This window comes from Carettochelys insculpta, chromosome 2 (assembly GCF_033958435.1).
Source record: "Carettochelys insculpta isolate YL-2023 chromosome 2, ASM3395843v1, whole genome shotgun sequence".
In the NCBI taxonomy this organism is placed as follows: Eukaryota; Metazoa; Chordata; order Testudines; family Carettochelyidae; genus Carettochelys; species Carettochelys insculpta.
Genome location: NC_134138.1, coordinates 258,323,511 through 258,345,282, shown reverse-complemented (window position 1 = coordinate 258,345,282; position 21,772 = coordinate 258,323,511). Strand labels below are relative to the sequence as shown.

The window sequence follows — 21,772 nt, the reverse complement described above, 5'->3', positions numbered from 1 at the left end:
GGAACAAGGACTGGAGTAGGGAGTCTGCATGAGGGGCTCTCTGATGAGGGGGGCATCCTAAGCCTGAGGATGGGTATTTTGACTCTGCAGAGCTCTGTGGGGGGCACGGGGGGGCTGGGGTGTCAAACAAGAGAAGGTGCTGAGCTGTGGAGATGTTAGGTAGGACATGGAAGGCTTTTCAGCATGGGGAAGATGTTTCTGAGCAGGCTGGTGTTGAGCTGGAGGGAGCCTGGGCAGACAGGGTTGAAGACAGGGAAAAGATGTCCATTGAATTGTAAGTACTAAAGTACTGAAGCCAGTTTTAGTGTTGAATACTGTGTTTTATTCATGGCCATCAATGGGCCTCTGTAAGAATTTAGGGCTGATCCTTCAAGGCACTGAGCAACACCTATGAGATGCTAAGTGCATGCAACGCTCACTGATTTCAGTGAGAACTCTGGGCATGCTGTGCCCTGCTGGATTTGACCCTTGGGACCTGATACTATGCCCATTGCAGTCAATTAGAACTTTACTATTAATTTCATTGGGTGCCAGATCAGACCCTTATGCACATATTCAGGTAGCCCACATGGTCAGTAAGAAGGCCTGAATCCCAACTATGCATTATGGCAGTCCCTACTGATCAGTGGTCTTTCCTCCTGATTGTCATTGGGAATTAATTGCTTCCCTGTGGCCTGCTGTGTTGGCTGGATCATTCTTCTCCCTCTGCAGCCAAATGAAGTGTGTTGCTGTTGCTCAAATGAGAATGAGAGAAAACGTGCAGCTTGGATACCGACAGGACACACGGGGTAAACAAGTGCTACAAAATTAACTTTCTGTTGATGTCCAGCACAATTAGTGATGGGGAAGGTGATTATTTGTCTTTCAAGAAGGTGATTGCTTACCACTGAGGAGCAACTGATTATGCCGGTATGAAGCTGGCAGCTGACCAATGTCTTCTATTCTATGGCTCATTACCCTGGAAAGGTGACCAGTGTGACAGAGGCTTCCCACAATAATGCTGTGCAAGTATGTGGGTTCAATGAAGTAACTGAGGAGAGCACCTTGTAACCCAAGAATGTTCCACCTGAAAAAGAAATACAGCAGCGATAAATCATACAGTACAGAAACAAACCTGTGCAGATTAAAAACACCAGCGTGTGTGTGAGGGTGACTTTTCCCCTCTTTGGTGTTTTGATTCCAGAGAGTATCATTTTGGGTCAGATACTCTACTTGGCTAAGTCCCTTTAAACTTCCTTAAATAGACAGCTGTGGAGTCCCTCAGTGTGGAAAGATCCACGACTGGCATAAAGCTCCTCCTGCAATAGCATAAGAATGTGGCATAGACATCAGGGAAGGAAAGGGGTGGAGTTGGTAGCCCATGGATTGGAAGCAGAAAGGGGGCTTAGAGTTATCTGCGCTGTGACTCAACTGTGCCAACCATAGCATAGCTAAGGATTTAATTCATTGGGCTTGAGCCACCATTGCATTACTCCAGCTTTATGCCAGCGTCACTTTACTGATTTCAAAGGAGTTCATCCTGCAGAAAGGTGAGCTAGTTAGGGATGAAGCAGGATCATAGATTTTCTCACACTGGCCAACTAGTAGAAAACACTGGCAGTGATTCTCCTCATGCTGAATTAGGCTATGTCCATACTAGGGAAATAAATTGATTCAGATATGCAAGTCTAGCTACGGCATTTGTGTGGCTAGAATCGACCTATTGGAATGAACTTAATCCCTAGTGAAGACCTAGCCTCTCTACACTCACATTGACCTCCCTTACTCCATGTAATAGCCTGGAGTATAGGGGTTGACTGCTGATCCCAGAGAGATCAATTTTGCCGTGCCTTCACCAGATGCATAAAATCGAGCTCCAGGAGATTGACCCTAACCAGGTTGATCTTCTGCTTAGTATATACAAGCCCTTAGCAGAGTTATGTCTGACTTACCCCAGAGCAAGTGAGAGTTCCCAAGCTGGGCACAAGCCTTGGAATGGGTATTTGAAGTTCCCTATGTATTTATTTTAACACACATGGTGTGGATTTTAAAATTTTTCCCGGATAAAAATGTCCACGTTCTTACATTGGAAATGTGGTTAAGAGTGAAAAAAAAAGCATCTGAATTCCCTATTTGTTTTTGGCCACATGCTGTTTGTTCTTCTCTTCTTTAAGAAAGTTTTGGTTGTCCAGTTATATGCAGGCACGCTGTCCTGTTTCACAGATGACCAATGCCATACCACATAGCTGTCATGATCAGTTTGCAGCAAACACTGCATAGGCTGATATATAAAATATATTTGTTTGCACAGACTGTTTGCCATGCAATTATGAAGAGCAGATACCTTCATAAAAATCAAAGTCCATTTCTGAACTGAAAAAGAGGGCTACATTTGTCAGGTAATTTATTCATAACAAATAATATGGTGAGCTCTGATATATTCAGGCCGAGTGTACCTTGTCTTGATGCTGTCTCAGTACAGATACAAAAGAATGATGATGAAAACCTTAGGGTCTTTGACTGCTAATGTTTTTGAGCTCCTTATAACTGCTGTTGGATTAGGTGAAAGCTGTTCTGCATTTTAATATGTACACATCTTTTATACAAACCTAGTTACAAAGAAGACTGAATCCAAATTATAAATTCTCTAGAGGATATATAATTGGAGAAAAAGCAGAAAGGAGAAAAAGGGGAAAAAAGAGATTTCAAGATACAGTTATCTTCACTTGCAAACCTCAGGTTCTGGCTAGCTCAGTGCAAGCTTAATAAGAAATATTTTCCCTTCCCAAATTAATGCAAACATGTTTTCTTGAACTTAAGTGACACTTATAATACAGTTCAAAGCTTTTCACCTCATTCTGGGCAGTATTGAGCACAGGAGTCCAAATTAAAAGCTCTTTTGAAAAATGTACTTTTGGGGAGTGGATTTTGGCTTATAAAAGCTAAAACACTGACAACATGTGCAGAGCTGAATGAAAAAAAAGGTTTAGTGATGTCTGCTATCTGAGGCAACATCCAGTGGTTACCATGCTAAATAATGTGCTTAAAGCACACTCTCCATCAGCAGCAAGCATTATGTAGCTAATTTCTTACATCATTGTTCTTTTCATTAATTAACATTTCTCAACCGTTAGTGCAATTATTGCGGTGCCTCTGTGCTGTATGTCTCTTTTCATGATTAATAAGGAGTCATTATATTTCCCTTTCCTGAAGCAGTCAATTAACACGGAATACTTTCCATTAATTACGGAATGTTTAAAACCAGCATGCTGTACCTGGAGAGCAATCTGCTCAAGGAACCTGTGACACCAATTGCTTTAAAAAGTTCTTTTTACATTTTATTCCAAAAACATAAGCAATTTAGCTGGCTATATTAATTTGCCTCAGAAGCAGGGCTGTGAATGAGAAACATCTTTTAATCTCATGCAAGAAAAGTCAGCCATCTGGCTGCTGAGGATTTCAGAGTGCGACTTTCCCTCTCTCCTTCTATAAATGCAGGTCATTAAAGTAATGTGTTCATCTACATAAAACTCAAATGGAATATAAAAGGTAATATTTATATACAAACAATTTAGTCCCACAATTTAAACAGTCATTGGTTTTATGAAACATTTACTTTAGTGTATCAGATTTGCATAACTTCATTTGGGAAAAAAAGTGTGGTCATTTCTGCAAATAATGTCACTTTTAAAGGAAGGGACTATCTGACTCTTTAAATGCATATCTTATTGCAATGCAAAATTAATAATGCAAGCTTAGGAAACAGAGGAGAGTTCAGCTAAGAGTAATGAATTCAGACTTGGCTTCACAGAAGATCAAAAATATTAGACAGCAGTTCATCCCTTCGGATGGAAACACTTGCAAGATCTCAGGGTCATTCTCAATATATGACATTTTCCTTTATACGCTTCCTTCAAACCACTCTGATATATTTGTTTGAAAAGGGAAGAGAAAAGCAGTTAAGCAGAAAAACAGCATATGTTTCCCAAGACTAAAATATCATCAGTATGCATATTGTAGTAGATTACCCAGGTTTTATTTAATAAATAAATAAATAAATAAATAAATAAATAAAAAGGTGAGTGATTTCACCTCATAAATAATGAGATGGTAATAATTATTATTTATATCAAATAACAACATGCAACATCTTTAAAGAGATTTATTCAACTAATTTTGTCTATGAAGTCAGTGGAAATACATCAATTGAAAACTTGGTGACCAAATCAGCCCTTTGTGTTCAAAGTATCGTATAATCATTCACTAATTCTCACAATGGTTCTGAGAAGTAGAACAATATAATTATCTACATAGGCAACCTGAGGCAGAAGAGTAAAGTAATTTGCTCAAGATCCCAGCGTTGTAAAGAAAGAACTGGGCTTCGAATGCGAGGCTTTCCCAGCCCCAGTGTTGTGATTGCTTCGCCTGACAAGGCTGTCTGTCCCGCCCAACCAAGGCATTAGAAACGCAATAAGGTTTCTGGATCTCCCACGGCAGGCCTTGACTTTTAAAGATTTTTTATATAACTAAATACACAGCAAAGGGGTGAAAGAAACTAAAGGAATGAGGAAAAAGATTCAGAGCAGCACCTTTGCTGGAATGTGAGGACAGAATGTAACTTTATTACCCCGGAACTGAAGTCCTTTCAGAATATCACCACCAGCCTATGCCATGGAGGAGGGAGGGAGCAGATAATGGATTACTGCTCCAAGCAGGAAAATTTCAATGGGGAAGGCAGCGCTGGATTAGTATCCAGTGCCAGCCTGTTATGAGAACTATCAAGCTAGCTAGTGCACTCACTCTTAAAAATGGTTCTCAGATGATCTCATGTTGTGCGGGTTTAGTGTCTCTGTCATTCAAACTTGTGGACTGATTTAGCTTGCATTAAATTTTCATTAGCTTTTGCAAGGACCGGATTGGGTCCTTAAATTTTCTGACATCTCCCAGTACACACTCTCCTGTCCATGAAAAAAGGTGTTTTGCGTTTTCATGTCCTTGAGATAAGAGCTCTCCTTGCTAGCAAAGAGCTGAAAGCTTGGCATTTCTTTTTCAAAGCACTTGGGAATGGGAACTGGATCGTAATGGGACTGCAGTGGAATCATAATGAGGTAAGGAGCTTTTCAGCTATTTGTCCTGGATTCAGATCAATGCCTCAACGACAGTGACCAAATCGTTGTTTAGCGACTGATGCTGCTGACTCACTCCCAAGTCCACATCACAAAAAATCAGCACTAATTTTCACCGTGACTGGTAGTCTCAGCACAGATCCCATAGATGGAAGAAGCCAAGATTAATCTGTGCTCCAAGCCTGGCCCCAGTTCAGCAAAGCATTTAACCAGTGTTTAAGTTTATTTGTAGCCAGCAGAGCACCATTACTATGAGCACCTGCTTATGTCCAACGTAAGTCAACAGCACCCTAAAGTTGAGTGTTGTCTTGATTAGGGATGGATTTCTGCACTTAGGTCCCTGTCAGCTCAGAACAGAGGCACATCAGTGGGAAGTCTGCGTTGCTATAACTTGTGCTGCTGCCTCTGTGGCTAAGGAGAAGACCTCATGCATGAGGGCATCCAGTCTATTACTCTTCATGAGGAGTATATTCAAATGACAAATATCTGGAAGAAGCCTCTTGTTTGCATAGTCCCTATTCTGGCTACATCACATATTTAAAGTACACTTGGTTTTAGTAACCGACTCAGTTCTCTGGTAATTAAACACCTCCAGGATTTCTATCAGGAAAACTGCAAGGAGTGATTCTGGTTTGAGCAGCAGGAAAAATTCAAGAGTACGTTTATTTCTGAGGGAGCCTTTTCTATCTTATCTGCTGTGGGTGCATGAAAGTAGCTGTGTTCCTATTTGTAACAAAGCACTTGTGTCAAATACCTGTACAAACAAATACAAATAAATTTATTAGTCAGCGGAAATGCAGTGTTATATTTCAGGCCCTCCAATAGCAAAGTGACTTTCCTCACTAAAAAGAAATGCAGCGCATCGTTCTGAGTTTTTCTAATTGTGCAAGATTTTTAAGGCTGTTTTCAAGGGCACTCACAGATGATTTATACTCTATACATGTCTTAATAACCTTTCCAGTAAGAAAACCAACCCGCTGCTCACATAGTCATAATTTAAAAAAAGTCGTCTTCAGCAAAGAGGATCAATAAAACCAAATGTTCCTCCTGAGCTTCAACTGGGGAGCTTTCCGCGTTTAGGGCTTTTGCTTAAGTCCTTTTGTTCAAGTCGCTTATATTTCTGCCGCAGCTGCAGAGACAAAATTCCACGTCCAGTTACCAATAATCCTTAAACAAACATATTGTTGCCTGTTTGTCAATCACTGAAATGTCAAAGATGAATTGGAAGGCATCTCAGAGCAGGCAGCTTTCCTTTAATTAGATGATATACGCTTCTTGCTCAGAGCAAAATCATAACAATGGGGTGACTCGGACAACAATCGCAGTGGCATCTTTTGTTTGTGCTTAGGCCAATCAGTCATGAACAGAGAGATTCTTGAAAATATACTTTAAAGAGCAATTACATCAGACTCCACCTCACCCTGGCGATAGGGGCGACAAGATGGGACAGGAGCTGGCTGTAGCACTCTCATTGAGAGCATGCCGTTGCGTATGTGAAGCTGGCACAACCACAGTCGGTGTTGCTTCCCATCCATTATCTTTCAGTGTACATTATGGCAGTGTTTTACATTTCTATAGCACCTTTCCTCCCGAAGGGTCCCAGTGTGCTTCGGGGACACTAAGCACGCAGCTTTGTCAATGAAATATGGCCAATGCTGTGGGGGTGTGATAGTAACTGGTTGAGAAATGCTCCTCAGCCATTGTCTTTATTCATTGATTTATCCCCCTAATTAAATGGTTTTTATTTCATCCTCCTCTATCATGCCTTGTGCTTTGGGCTTCCCTCTCCTCATCTGCACTCCGCCTTCCATGACCTGCCCCTTCCCCTCGCTGCTGAAGTGAAAAGAAACACATTCCAAACAGAAAACTATTGTGGCTTCAGAGTGTGAGTTTACTCTCCCATCCCACACTACTCTAAGCATTACAAAAAGCAGTCAAGTAGCACTTTAAAGACTGGCAAAATAATTTATTAGGTGAGCTTTCGTGGGACAGACCCACTTCTTCAGACCATAGCCAGACCAGAACAGGCTCAATATTTAAGGCACAGAGAACCAAAAACAGTAATCAAGGAGGACAAATCAGAAAAAGATAATCAAGGTGAGCAAATCAGAGAGTGGAGGGGTGGAGGGGAAGGAAAGTCAAGAATTACATTAAGCCAAGTATGCAGACGAGCCCCTATAGTGACTCAGAAAATTCCCATCCCAGTTCAAACCACGTGTTAATGTGCCGAATTTGAATATAAAAGCCAGCTCGGCTGTTTCTTTTTGAATAGCGGTGCAAAAGTTTTTTTTCAGTAACACGCATACTCTTAAGTCTTCAACAGAATGCCCCATTCCATTAAAACAGAACACCGCTGGTCATCACCTACAGCCCCCAACTCAAACCACTGCAATGAATTATTAAAGACCTACAACCTAACCTTAATCAGGATGCCACACTCCAGAAGGCCCTGGGTGACATGCCTGTTCTCTCCTACAGACAACCTCCAAAACCTATGAGGATCTTCACAAACAGCCACAGTCTACACCACAGAAATACCAGTCCTGGAACCTTTCCTTGCAACAAAGCCCACTGCCAGCTTTGTCCACATATCTTTTCTGGAAATACCATCACTGAACCTAACCAGGTTACTCACAGAATCACAGGCACTTTCTCATGCTCCTCTACTAACCTCATATATGCCATCATGTGCCCACAATGCCCAGATGCTTTGTATATTGGACAGACTTCTAACTCCCTTAGACAAAGGGTTAATGGGCACAAAAACAGACATCAAAACACTCCAGATCCACAAACCAGTTAGTCAACATTTTAATGGAATGGGGCATTCTATTAAAGACTTAAGAGTATGCGTGTTACTGAAAAAAAACTTTTGCACCGCTATTCAAAAAGAAACAGCCGAGCTGGCTTTTATATTCAAATTCGGCACATTAACACGTGGTTTGAACTGGGATGGGAATTTTCTGAGTCACTATAGGGGCTCGTCTGCATACTTGGCTTAATGTAATTCTTGACTTTCCTTCCCCTCCACCCCTCCACTCTCTGATTTGCTCACCTGGATCATTTTTTTCTGATTTGTCCTCCTTGATTACTGTTTTTGGTTCTCTGTGCCTTAAATATTGAGTCTGTTCTGGTATGGCTACGGTCTGAAGAAGTGGGTCTGTCCCACGAAAGCTCAACTAATAAATTATTTTGCTAGTCTTTAAAGTGCTACTTGACTGCTTTTTGCTTTGATAGGATATAGACTAGCATGGCTCCCTCTCTGTTACTACTCTAAGCAAATCAGCAGAATGGAGCTGTGTGAAGGAGACGGGAAGCCAAGAAGGTTAGCTTTGGTGGCTCTGAAGCTACCAAGTGTGAGGATGATGAAGAAATTGCTGCTTTCATAGACCTGCTCTGTTCAGCTAGGAGAGCAGAACAGCGGGGGCATATCTGAGTTGAGAAAAATGTGTCATGTTTTAACTTCTGTGGGTGAGGGAGACAAGCTTGCAAACTTACATAGAAGTCTTCTTCAGGACTGGGAAAGGTCCTCTTAGGATCACAACTAAGTATCTGCCTCAGCTACAGACTTTGCCAGGCCCTGGGCAAAGTGGGGTGGGGTCTTGTCTTCAGGCCCTCCAAAAGGGGCAGAGCTGGGGCTTAGCCTCCTCCACCCAGCCTTCAGTGCTGTCTGGACTGCACCATGTGGGCTCTGGTGGTGATTTAAGGGGCATGGGGTTCTGGCTACTGCTGCAGGGCTTTTTAAAGTGTATGGCCCCAGAGCAAGTGTCCCCTTTGTTTGCTGCTGCTGGTGGCCCTGCCTGTCCCAGATCTGAAGGACTCTGTTTAGTTAAAAAGTTTGTCTCTCTCACCTAGAGAAGTTGATCCAATAGAAGACATTGCCTCTTCTGCCTTGTCTATCTCATAGCCTGGAACCAACCTGGCTACAACAACACTACCAAGAATTGTCATATTTTGAAATGGAGTGAGCCTGTGAAAGCCTACCGATACCAGATGGGTCGGGTTGTGCTTAGAAAGTGCTGGTCTGCCGGGGGGGTGGTGCACTAGTCCCAGAGAGAGCTCTGCAGGCCTGTGTCTCAGTGCAAGGATTACTGCTGTGCCTTGCCTTTGTGTGACTGGGTGTAGGAGGGGGAGGCCAAGAGCGAGGTAAGACTCTTTGTGCTCTGCTTTCTTCTGTCAAGCAATGGCCAGCAGGAGAGTTGACAGCCTCCACCAGCCCCTGGACAATGTGGAAGGGGGTCTTGTCTCCATGCTGTCCAAAGGGTCAGGGCTGAGGTGAGGGAGTGAAGTACTGTCCTCAGTACTGCCCAGAGTGTGTGCATCACCCCCCCCCCGGCCCCCACTAGCCCTTAACACAGCTCAGAGCACACGCCAGAGTCCCAGGCCTGTTTGAATCACTGGACCCTGGCACCATTGGCCCCTGCCACTCCGGCACCTCCACCTCCATCGGCAGACCCTCAGGCCGGGCACAATCTGGTTCTCAACACAGGCTATAAAGATAGATCATGTTAATGAACAAGGGACACTAGGCCTAGCCCTCAGTAGTGTAAAGGGTTATAGCTCCCCTGATGTCAATAATTATTTAACTGTGATGTGCAGCCCTGTGAAGACCAAGGGCTGAGTTTATTTCCCGCTGGTGTTACTCCAGTGACTTTGGGCTGTGTTCATGCTGCCACTGTCAGCGCTAAAGCTTCAGCCGTTCAGGGGTGTGAAAAACCAGTCCCCGAGGGATAAAACTTTTAGTGCTGAAAAGTGACAGCACAGTCCTTGCTGTCCCTGTGATAAGCTACCACCTCTCATTGATGGTGGGTTTCTAAATCTCTAGGACAGCTCTCCTGTGGGATAAAGTGTGACTGCCCTGCTCATATCACAGTACTGTAGCAGCAGCAGCATTGTAATATGGGAACTACAGACATACCCTCAGTGCAGTATTCCTGATTTACACCAGCGTGAGGGATGAATCAAATCCTGATTTTTTTCCCCTAACATCATTATTGTTATTGTTTTTAAAGGAAACAGCTAACTCCCCACTTCTGACGCCATCTCCCCCAGCCAAATATTAAGAGAAAGATAGACTGAGATTTTCAAAAACATGTAAGGGAATTATTTGTCCAACTCTCATTGAAAGTCAATGGGAATTAAGCACTGCCCTCAGGCACCTTTGAAAATGCAAATATAAATAATATCATTTGCGAATTTGAAACCTTTCTTTTCTTATTGCTTTTATGGGAGATGCATTTTTCTTGTGCTTATCAACCGTTTAACATCTGCACTGCTGAGCGTGCCATTAACCTATTACACCACAGACTTTACTTTCAAAGTTTCCTGTTACGATTTTGCACCACACACAGTAAACACTTTCAGATCTGGCAGCCCTGGAACTAGGAGTTTGTTGGATATTCAAATATTCTGGGTAATAGAGAGGTATACCTAACAATGCTTAACACTAAAGAAAAACAAGATTAGATATTAAGAAACAAACAAAAATGAATGCAGAGTACTTTATTTACCAACAACAATAGTATTGTCCACTGGAAACTAACACTGTATTTGCTGTATTTATTTGTATTTATTTTCACTATACTGTACTTACGGAAAAAATAACTAAAATTTACTTCAGCGTAAAATGCTGGTTGTTTGAGAGTTTTGGATAATAGAATGCCAGATATGAAAGCGTTTGCTGTAAATTGTTATTCATGGAGGTCTATATTAAGCAAAGTACTTACCGTCTTCTTATTTATATGCCTATTTAGCTACCATTCGTTAGGAAATTGTAACTAGTACATTACTTTTGATCAGTATCTTAGCTGTGTGTGTGTATGTTGTGTATTTTTACTGGACTATCTCTTGTCACGAAAGACTGAAACTGACTTCTCAGTTACACAGAAAGAGGTTACGAGAGGAAGAATTACAAGTTGCCTTTGTTGTGTGCACAAATTATCTCTAACTGACAATCTAGCTGTGTTAATTGATTTTATTTACATTAATATGCAGCTTTTGAAGTAGCTTATTTTAAGCGCTACCTTGCCAGGCTCAGTCGTCGGTTAATAATGTCTCTGGTCGACAGGCTAACTCTAAATAGATCTAAAAAAGTGAGTATCTATCACTGACTTGTAGTTTAGCATTTTTTCTATGGCACATTTAAACACAGCTTAATTTGTCCACGTCACTTTGTAATGTTCTATTTTGGACCCCTGTTGCTAACTCGTTACACTGTTCTTTAACATCACTCTTATCTTACCCTAATATAAATGCTTACCTCAATAGCTATTCAGATCTATTCACTAGCGATGGGCTGGAAGGACCCTTGAATCTTAGCCAGGGAACAAAAATAGACTGTTTGATAATGGTGAACATGAAGTTTGGAGGCACTCTGCTGCTATTCATGTCATTGTATGGGTGAAGTATAAATCAGATGGTATAAATCACATTTAGCCCCTGGGTTTAAATTTGTTGTCTTTTTTGATATGGTAGACAACTGCTCACTAGAGAAGGTGGTGGCACAAAAATGTGGCCTTTTCATGCTGTCCTGATGAGGAAGCTTTTAAAAAAAAAACAATTTAAAAATGGTTTATGATCTGAAGTCCAGAATGAGTGCAACGTGGGCTGAATTCTGGCTGCTGTTTACTCTTTAGCATGTGCTAGAAACACTGTGGCTCAGTGGGGAATGTCCCACAAAGCACAGGTTGAGTATACCCCACAGACCTTCCACCAGGGGTGCCTTAAAATGATGTTTTTGAGTGAGGCCAAGAAACCAGGGTCCCTGCATTTAAACAATATTATGCCCTAACCTGGCCATTGCTCAACGTGCCCTCATTCCAACCGAGTTATCTCTGCCAGGAATACAGACAATCTCATCTGCTCTGGGGAGGGCAGAGACGTGTGGGCAGCTGGCAGAGGGGTGCACAATTAGCAGTGCTCTGAAATGTGATGGTGGCAATACGTTGCACAGTTAGGCCTTGTATGTATATAGTCAGATTTTCAGAAGAGCTCAGCTGCCATAGCTAGGGCCAGGTGTTCACAAGAGCTCAGCAATAAGCATGTAGGGACAGATTTTTAAAGGTGTGTAGGTGCTTGTTATCAGAGAGGTAGCCATGTTCGTCTGTATCTTTGAGAACAACAAGAAGTCCTGTGGCACCTTATAGACTAACAGATATTTTGGAGCATAAGCTTTTGTGGACAAAGACCCGCTTCATCAGATGCATGGTGCTTGCTGAGATTTTTAAAAGCACCTGGGTACCATTGAGATGAATGGGAGTTAGGTGCCCAATCCCTTTTGAAAATATCCATGGGAAATGCAGAGAGATATGTGCAAAAATGTATGACAATGGTACTGATCTCTGTAAACTGCTATTATGCAGAATGGGCAGGACAGTGGCATTCAGCTACTGCCCTACAATGGGGATAGTGCCAAAGTACTTGTGAGATAACTCTGGCAAGGGCTGTGCCTGAAGCTCCTAGGAGACTCAGCTCACCAGTTGCTCTCTTTAAAGCAGAGCCAGAATGGAAGATGGGTGTTACCACCAGGGCTATCCCTATTAGTGCTGTGCAGCCCAGCACTGGCACATGACCCCACATGGGGAGCAGCTGCTTTGTGGTGGGGCAGGGGAGTCCACAACAGAAGAAAATATAGAGTTGCCAGCTCTCCCAGACTGGGCACTATTGCTGCAAATGGTGTCCAGTCCAACTGGTTGGGAGAGTTGACAGCCTTAGGCAGGAGCAGGGCAAGGTGGGAGGCTCACCTGACAGGGCAGCAGTTGGGAGGCACGTCTAGAGGAACAGACGTGGCTGCTCACCCAGCTGGAGAGAATTTGTGCCATGAAGGGAAAACCACCACTTCTCTTCAGCTGCTGGCTGTGCAGCTGTCCTCTGCTTCCCCCGAGTTCCCTGAGCCGTGCTTGCACCTCTCACCTGGTGAGTGCCTGGTGAGAGGAAGCTGGGTGCACACCACAGGGGGTCAGCCAGACAATGGGGCTCGCCACAAGAGCTGGCGCAGGCCCCATGGCTGGGTGGACTGGCTGGAGGATGGTGTTGGGGGTATCTAGAGTCCATATGCAGCACCCACCTGCTTACAGAACCATGAAGTATAGAGCAATTTGTTGCCTCAAATTTTGCGATGCCCTATGCAGCTGCATGTTTCACGTATTGGTATGGATGGCCCTGGTTACCACAGCCCCTAGCTTCTGCAGCAGCATTAACCCTGTGGCCATCTTGATCTGGATTTTCTCTGCACTTGACCTATGCATGGGAGCAGCAAGGTAAAGTGTGATTTAATCTGGTCCATAATCATACAGTCATAGAATTGGGACCCTTGAGAGTGCAGTCCCTTGCATTCATGGCAATATTAAGTATATTTGTTGTGTTCTGTTTGATGATCCTGAGAATTACAGTTCTCTCAGGGCCACAGTGCTGACCAAGGTGTCTATATTGAGCCAAAAGCCTTGTTTTGGAGGTACAGATTAACACTTGAACTAGGTGAAGACTGCAAAAAATTTTTCCTTGCACAAGTGGCTGAACTTTTAGATGAATTTGCATCTGTAGATTATATGCTCCTTTCATAATGTCTTTTCCTGTGTGTGTGTGTGTTGGTGACATCATAGCTGCGTCTATACTAGCTGGCTATTTTGAAGTAGCCGTGCCAACTTCGAAATAGAGCCTGCCGCGTCTACACACGCTGAGCGCTATTTTGAAGTTGAAATCATTGTAAGGCGGCGAGACGTTGAAGTCGCTATCCTCATGAGGAGATGGGAATAGCGCCCTACTTTGACGCTGAACGTTGAAGTAGGGCACGTGTAGACGATCCGCGTCCCGCAACATCGAAATAGCAGGGTCCTCCATGGCAGCCATCAGCTGAGGGGTTGAGAGATGCTCTCTCCAGCCCCTGAGCTCTATGGTCGCCGCGTGCAGCAGCCCCTTAAAGCTCCCCGCCCCCTTATTTCCTGTGCAGGAAGCTGAGAGCTCATGCAGGCAGCAGCACTGCCACATGCCCAGCCTGCACATCCCTCGGCAGCCCCAAGACAGCACCCTGCACCCCATGGCATCCAGCCGGCCCCCCAAGCGCCCCCAGGGCATCCCCCCCAAGGGGACCCAGGGCTTCCAGCCTGCCAGCCAGTGGGGGAAGAGGCAGTGGGGCCCCTCCAGGACGGAGGCTGAGATCCTGGACCTTCTGGGGCTCTGGGGCGAGGAGGAGGTACTCCAGGTAATGGGGAGCAAGAGGCGGAACGCGGATGCATTCGCTCGGCTGGCCGAGGGCCTGGCTGCCCGGGGCCACCCTGCCTGCACTCCTGACCATGTCAGGAGTAAGGTAAAGGAGCTGTGGCAGGGTTATGCCCAGGCCCAGGACACGGCCAGCTGATCTGGGGCTGCCCCCGCCGCTTGCCCCTTTTACAGGGAGCTCAGGGCCATCCTGGGCCCCTGTTACACCTCCTCCCCACTGGCCACCCTTGACACATTGGCTGACGAGTCCCAGCAGGCCCCGGAGACGGAGTCTGCCCCGGAGGCCAGCCCTGCACCCCAGGAGCCACCCAGGAGCCCACCCCGGGACACCGGAGGAGGGGGCCTCCAGTGACGGAGGGGCTCCAGATCGCCCTCCCCTTCTGCAGCTCCAGCAGGGCGTCCACCTGATGGGTGTCCCCCGACCGTGGGAGCGGAGCGTCAGGTATGTACCCCCCTGGTGCACACCCCGGCCGTGTCTACACTAGCCCCAAACTTTGAAATGGTCACGCAAATGGCCATTTCGAAGTTTACTAATGAAGTGCTGAAATGCATATTCAGCGCTTCATTAGCATGCGGGTGGCTGCGGCACTTCGAAATTGACGCGCCTCGCCGCCGCGCAGCTTGTCCTGATGGGGCTCCTTTTCGAAAGGACCCCACCTACTTCGAAGTCCCCTTATTTCCATTAGCTCATGGGAATAAGGGGACTTCGAAGTAGGCGGGGTCCTTTCGAAAAGGAGCCCTGTCGGGATGAGCCGTGCAGTGGCGAGGCGCATCAATTTTGAAGTGCCGCAGCCGCCCGCATGCTAATGAAGCGCTGAATATGCATTTCAGCACTTCATTAGTAAACTTGGAAATGGCCATTTGCATGGCCATTTCGAAGTTTGGGGCTAGTGTAGACGTAGCCCCCCAGGGTTAAGGGGCGGGGACAAGAGACATGACCATGGCCCCGAGGACAGCAGTGGCATGCACCTCAGAAGAGTCCATCAGCCCCTGCCCCCCAGCAGGACAGCGCCATGCCCCATCCCTGGAGATGGGGGAGTGGAACCTAGGGTTCCCCGGGGTGGGGTTGGACACCCATCATCATCAGCATCAGCATCTCCGGGGGACGGGGATGGGGAACCAGCAGCAGAGGGGTGGGGGGACAAGGGCCACGGGTCAGGGCCCAGACTAATGGCTGTCTCCACTCTTCTTCCCCCCTCTGTTCTGCAGCTGCACCACTGGAGGGCCCGGAGAGCACCTGCGCACCGTCTGTGGTCCCGGAGAGCCCACTGGGGCCATCCCACCAGGCCAGCCCCTTGGCGGAGCATGGACCAGCCCCAGAACGAGCCCGACATGGCGGAGCCATCTGTGGGCATCCATGGACCCCCAGCTGCTCGCCACCCTCCGGTGTCAGCTGGAGGTGTCCGAGTGGTGCCTGCAGGTGGAGGAGCGGCGGCTTGACCTCCAGGAGTGAGCGCTGGCCTGGCGCCAGGAGGCTTGGGGGGGGCCTCATGTGCACGTTCGATGCCATCGCGCGGCACTTGGCCCCCCCCGCCACTCCGCCCTCCGCTCCGCCCACCGCTCCGCCTGCCATCCCTCCACCATTGGCCATCCTGGGGCCTGCCACCAAGGGGGACCATGGGCCTCTGGACTCCGCCCGGCCCTATCTGCTGGTTCTCCCGGTCCCCACGCAGCATCAACTGGGCCTCTGGCTGAGACGTGGGTCACGCCCCCCCAACACCAGGCGCAGGACAATGGGGTGCGTGGCCGAGGACGTTGCCCCCCAAGGCCCCCTCCTTTGGACTTATTCCCCCCATCTTTGTAAATAGTTTTTGTTCTACCCCTGTTTTGTACGTCTCCCCATGTACATAGTCCCCCCCTTCTTCTGTTTTAATATTAATAATACAAGGTTGCAGGGTTTTGTTTAAAAAAAATTCCATTTTATTGCACAGAAGTGTGTGGGGGGTGTGCTCTCGTGTTCTCTGTGGTGTGGGCGTGGGGGCAGGGAGTGCTGTGGAGGATGGTGGGGGTGCAGTGGGTGGCTCACCTGCAGCTCGCCCTGCCAGCGTTCACTCCGCAGCCTGGTCAAAATGGGCCAGCAGGGCCTCCCGGACCTGGATCCCCTCAGGGTCAACCTGGCGACTGGGGGCAGCGGGTGGCTGGACGTCGGCCCTGCCAGCCTCCACAGCCCAGCCCTGGAAGAAGGCCTCTCCCTTGCTCTCCACAAGGTTGTGGAGTGTGCTGCACGTACCCACAACCTGGGGGATGTTGGTGAGGCCTGCATCCAGGTGGGTGAGGAGACACCTCCAGCGCCCTTTGAGGCGGCCAAAATTGTGCTCGACCATCTGGCGCGTATGGTTCAAGTGTGTGTTGAACTGCTCCTGGCTGGCTGTGAGATGGCCCATGTAAGGGTGCATGAGCCAGGGCCGGGGGGGTATGCTGCATCTGCGACGAGGCAGAGTGGCATGGTGGTGTCCCCCACAGGGATCTCCCACTGGGGGATGTAGGTCCCCACCTCCAGCCAGAGGCACAGGCCCGAATTTCTGAACACTCGGGTATCATGAGTGCTGCCAGGCCAGCCAACATAAATATCCAAGAGGCGGCCCTGGCTGTCCACCAAGGCCTGGAGGACTATGGAATGGTATCCCTTTCTATTGAGGAAGCATCCTCCGCTGTGCTCCGGGGCATGGATGGGGATATGGGTCCCATCCAGAGCCCCAAAGCAATTTGGGAAGCCCAGGCTGGCAAATCCCATGATGGCAGCATCCGGGTCCCCAAGCCGCATGAGCCTGTGGAGGAGCAGGGCATTGACTGCGCGGACGACCTGCAGGGGAAGGACATGAGAGAGCACCAGTGAGGGGTGTGCAGGGTGTGTCTGCCCGCCCCCCCAGGCTTCCCCCCCGCCCCGGGCTGTCCCCCGGGCTCCCCCCCCCACCGGGTCCTCTTACCTCCATGAGGACAGTCCCGACGGTGGCCTTGCCCACGCCGAACCGCTGCCCTACGGATCAGTAGCTGTCTGGAGTGGCCAGCTTCCAGACAGCGATGCCAACCTGTTTCTCTACGGTGAGGGCACGTTGCATGGGGGTGTCCTGGTGCCGTAAGGCAGGGGTGAGCCACTGGCAGAGCTTGAGGAATGTCTGCCGGCTCATTTGGAAGTTCCGGAGCCAGCGGTCATTGTCCCACTCACCAAGCACCAGCCGCTCCCACCAGTCCATGCTCATGGGGTAACTCCACAGCCGGCAGCAGGTGCGGCGGGGGGGGCTGGGAGGGCAGTAAGGTCTGCGGCTGCTTCCTCATCCCCCGAGGACAGCTCATGTTCTTCAAATAAAAGATGGTCAGCTGCCTCCTGCATGGCACTGAGCAGGGCAACCACTGCTCCTCCAGGGGCAGGTGTGTGGGTCTCTGGCTGCTGCTGCTGCTGGGGGTCCATGCTGCTTACACGGGGTGTGCATGCTTGTGGCTCTGCAGACCGCGTGCTGTGCAGGCTGAGCATGTCTGGGAGGGGCCCTTTAAGGGAGCGGCTTGCTGTTGCCCCGGAAGTGCTAGTCTGCCCTGTGACCCTGCCTGCAGCTGTTCCTGGCACCCTGTTTTCGATTTGGGCCGCTTTGGTGTGTAGACGCTCCCCTGCAGCCCCTACTTTGATGTAGTGCTGTCCAACGTCGACGTTGAACATCGACGGCACCAGCCCTGGAGGATGTGTAGATGCTATTCGTCGAAATAGCTTATTTCAATTTCGCTACATCGAAATAAGCTATTGCAATGTAGCATCCCAGTGTAGACATAGCTCATGTCTTATAGTAGAGAATGAATTTCAGAGTCTTATGTATAAAGGTAACCAAGGATACTTGGCCAACAGGGTGTTGGGTTCCACAGTTTGCAGCTTCAAATTCATGTACCTCTACATGCATTATGAGACTTATAAAACCTTTCAGGAGGACAGGCCAGAGGATGACCAAGGCCAACGCTTTATTAGAGTGGGTTAAAAGAGGTGTCAGAAACCAAATTTTAAATTTATACATGTAAATTCATAGGTTTTAAATCCAGAAGAGACCACTAGCCTGCAGCAGTTAAAGTCAGATGTTTAAAAATGAATGGTTTGGATAAGTTTATCCAAGTGTTTTAAAAGAACTGGCTGAGGAGATTTGTGGACAGTTAATGGTGATTTTCAGTAAGTCTTGGAACTCTATGGAAGATCCACAAAAGTGGAAGAAAACTTGCATTGTGACACTATTTTAAAGGGGAAATGGGATTGTCCAGGTAAATATAGGCCCGTCAGTCTGACATCAGGCATAGACAAGATAAAGGAGTGGCTAATATGGGATTTGATTAATAAAGAATTAAAAAGAAGATAATGTCAATCAACATGGGTTATGGAAAATAGATCCTGTCAAAGTAACTTGAGATCTTTTTTTTAGAAGATTACAAGTTTGGCTTACAAACATAATAGTGTTGATGTAATATACAGGTTGAACCTCTCTAGTCCAGCACCCTTGGAACCTGACTAGTGCCAAACAAGAGAATTTGCCAGACCAGGAGGTCAATATTATCTAGCAGTATTACCAACACTTCCACTGCTTACTGGGCTCTTAGAAGACATTTAGGGGTAACTTAGAGCTAAATAACAGCACAGAACACTGACAGCCAATACTAGTGGCTGGAAACAAACTTTATGGGACCATGGGAGACTTGGCCACACACGTGATAAGTTGTCATCCAGCTAACTAAAATCATACTGGGTTATGGATGTTGCCAGACCAGAGCCTGCCCCTGCTAGCTTCCAGTCCACAGCCAGTTTCCTGCGCCAACTGTGGCTGCCCTGTGTAGCTGAGGGACTCACAGTTGACATGTGACTTGGCCACCTGACCTGACCTTGCTTTCTGGTCCAGCAATATCCATGGTCCTGCAGAAGCAGAGTCCTGGATTTCAGATACTGAACTTGTAGCACTCTGTTTTGCCACAGCTAAATCAATGCTTAAGGTTCAAAAACTAGAAAATATATAATTGGAAACCAAAGTGACTATAGCCCCTTTTTGTTAAAAAGAGCAAATGATACGAGTTTATAGAGATGAAGGAAAAATACACTTAATGAAATTCCCATTTAAAAATTTACTAAAAAAATTTGAAAATTTTTAACAATTCTTTTTAAGAAATCCAAAATAAAAATTAACTTAATAAAAATAACATTGTACTTTTTTGAAAAATACAATAATTTACCTAAAGCACGTACATTTTCCTTTTTTTTCCCCAGCCAATCCTCAGCCAGAAAAAAAAAGCAAAAACAAAACCCCTTAATTGAGTTAAGGGCCCACCAGAGCTGTGTCTACACGTGCACGCTACTTCGAAGTAGCGGCACTAACTTCGAAATAGCGCCCGTCGCGGCTACATGCGTCGGGCGCTATTTCGAAGTTAACTTCGACGTTAGGCGGTGAGACGTCGAAGTCGCTAACCTCATGAGGGGATCGGAATAGCGCCCTACTTCGACGTTCAACGTCGAAGTAGGGACCGTGTAGATGATCCGCGTCCCGCAACGTCGAAATTGCCGGGTCCTCCATGGCGGCCACCAGCTGGGGGGTTGAGAGATGCTCTCTCTCCAGCCCCTGCGGGGCTCTATGGTCACCGTGGGCAGCAGCCCTTAGCCCAGGGCTTCTGGCTGCTGCTGCCGCAGCTGGGGATCCATGCTGCATGCACAGGGTCTGCAACCAGTTGTCGGCTCTGTGGATCTTGTGTTGTTTAGTGCAACTGGGTCTGGGAGGGGCCCTTTAACGGAGCGGCTTGCTGTTGAGTCCGCCCTGTGACTCTGTCTGCAGCTGTGCCTGGCACCCTTATTTCGATGTGTGCTACTTTGGCGTGTAGACGTACCCTCGCAGAGCCTATTTCGATGTGGTGCCGCGCAACGTCGAAGTTGAACATCGACGTTGCCAGCCCTGGAGGACCTGTAGACATTATTCATCGAAATAGCCTATTTCGATGTTGCTACATCGAAATAAGCTATTTCGATGTTGGCTTCACGTGTAGACGTAGCCCAGATGTGTTTTTGCATTTACCTAATCAGGACATAAACATAATCCCATATAATTTATTTGCGAATTAAAACTAAGCAAGAAAGGCCAAATAGTAAATGCCAGGCACTGAGGACATGAAGAAAACTTTTTGTGACTGACCAATAGATTTCTAAAAGAAAGTAAACGTTTTTGCTAAATGTTTTTCATTTGATTAACCCATGTTCTGCGTGTAGTTATCCTGTGAGCAGGAAAGAACATAATTTATTTTTCGGCAATGTTTTTTATCATTGAGATTTTTGATATTTTGGTATTTTGCTCCTCTGCAGCCTGTGCAAATTGATACATATTTTAGCAGTTACTAGTGAGGTTCTCAGTGGGGGAACAGTTTTTAATAGCCTTGTTCTCCTGAGGGCCTTTCCAAGCAATATAATGAAAGAAGCATAAGGGAGATTTTTGTCAGGCATCTTATTTATGCAAACATGGGTTCATTTTTGGAACTTTTTTTTACAGTATGGCAAGTCCATAAATGTACATAGGTTCCTGTGTCACCACAGCCCCTGCAGCCTTTGGGAGATTTAGCTGTTTACAGTTTATGGTGAATATGTGAAGTTCAAAAGCATCGAATAGTAACCATCTACTGAGCTTCCCTCTCAGAGGACGAGTGTAAAGAAGGCATTAGGCCAATGTTCTTCTTGTTCCCTGGATTCCTTTCCCATCTGTTGTCCTGGTATCCTTAGGTGAAGAATGTAGTAAACAGCCCCAGAGGTATGCAAAGGTGGGGTAATGAACAAAACTGAGATAATGAGACTCTAGGTTCTTTCCTTTAGCACCTTCCCCTCATTCAAATGTACCAGTGTAATGACCCCAATGTTCTCTTGCCTTTCTCACTAGCACCCCCTCCACCACATGTCCACGCTCTCTTCTTCATTAACCTTGTTTTTCCTTCCACCCACCACATCTCCCTGTGAGCCCCTGCAATCTGGTGCTCACTCTCTCTACCTTATAGATAATGTCTACCTTATAGACATTATCTTCTCCAAAGCCATCAGTGTAGAGCCTCAAAGCCTTTCTATCTCCATCCTTCTTGACCTGTCCTATTTCTTTGCGACAATTGATTACATCTTCCTTTAGAGGCTTGGACTGTTAGCACCCTCTTGATCCTCTTGTTTTGTTAGTCTTTAAAGTGCTACTTGACTGCTTTTTTGTTTTGATAGAATACAGACTAACACAGCTATCTCTCTGTCATTGTTTTCTCCCTGTTGCCATCACAATGCTCCTCTCTTTCCTCTTTGTCTGTTACTTTGCTTCCTGCGCCCCTGGCTTTATAAGCCCTCCACATGCTGGAAAATGCACATTGTGACTCACTACACTGACACAGCTTCGCTTAATACCCTTTGTCACCTCTCTGACACAGCTTCTCTTCATATCCGTTGTCATCTCTGTGACACAGCTTCTCTTTATATCCATTTT

At 46.6% G+C, this 21,772-nt stretch overlaps 1 protein-coding gene across 1 annotated transcript in view; it reads right to left on the bottom strand.

Annotated features, from left to right (window-relative positions):
- The window catches only part of ADARB2 (adenosine deaminase RNA specific B2 (inactive)), a 471,396-nt gene that overhangs the window by 16,061 nt on the left and 433,563 nt on the right, over positions 1-21,772 (bottom strand). The window contains exon 8 of the mRNA XM_074985018.1: positions 885-1,066. Within this exon, the coding sequence (XP_074841119.1) occupies positions 885-1,066 (182 nt within the window). The remainder of the gene's footprint in view (positions 1-884; positions 1,067-21,772) is intronic.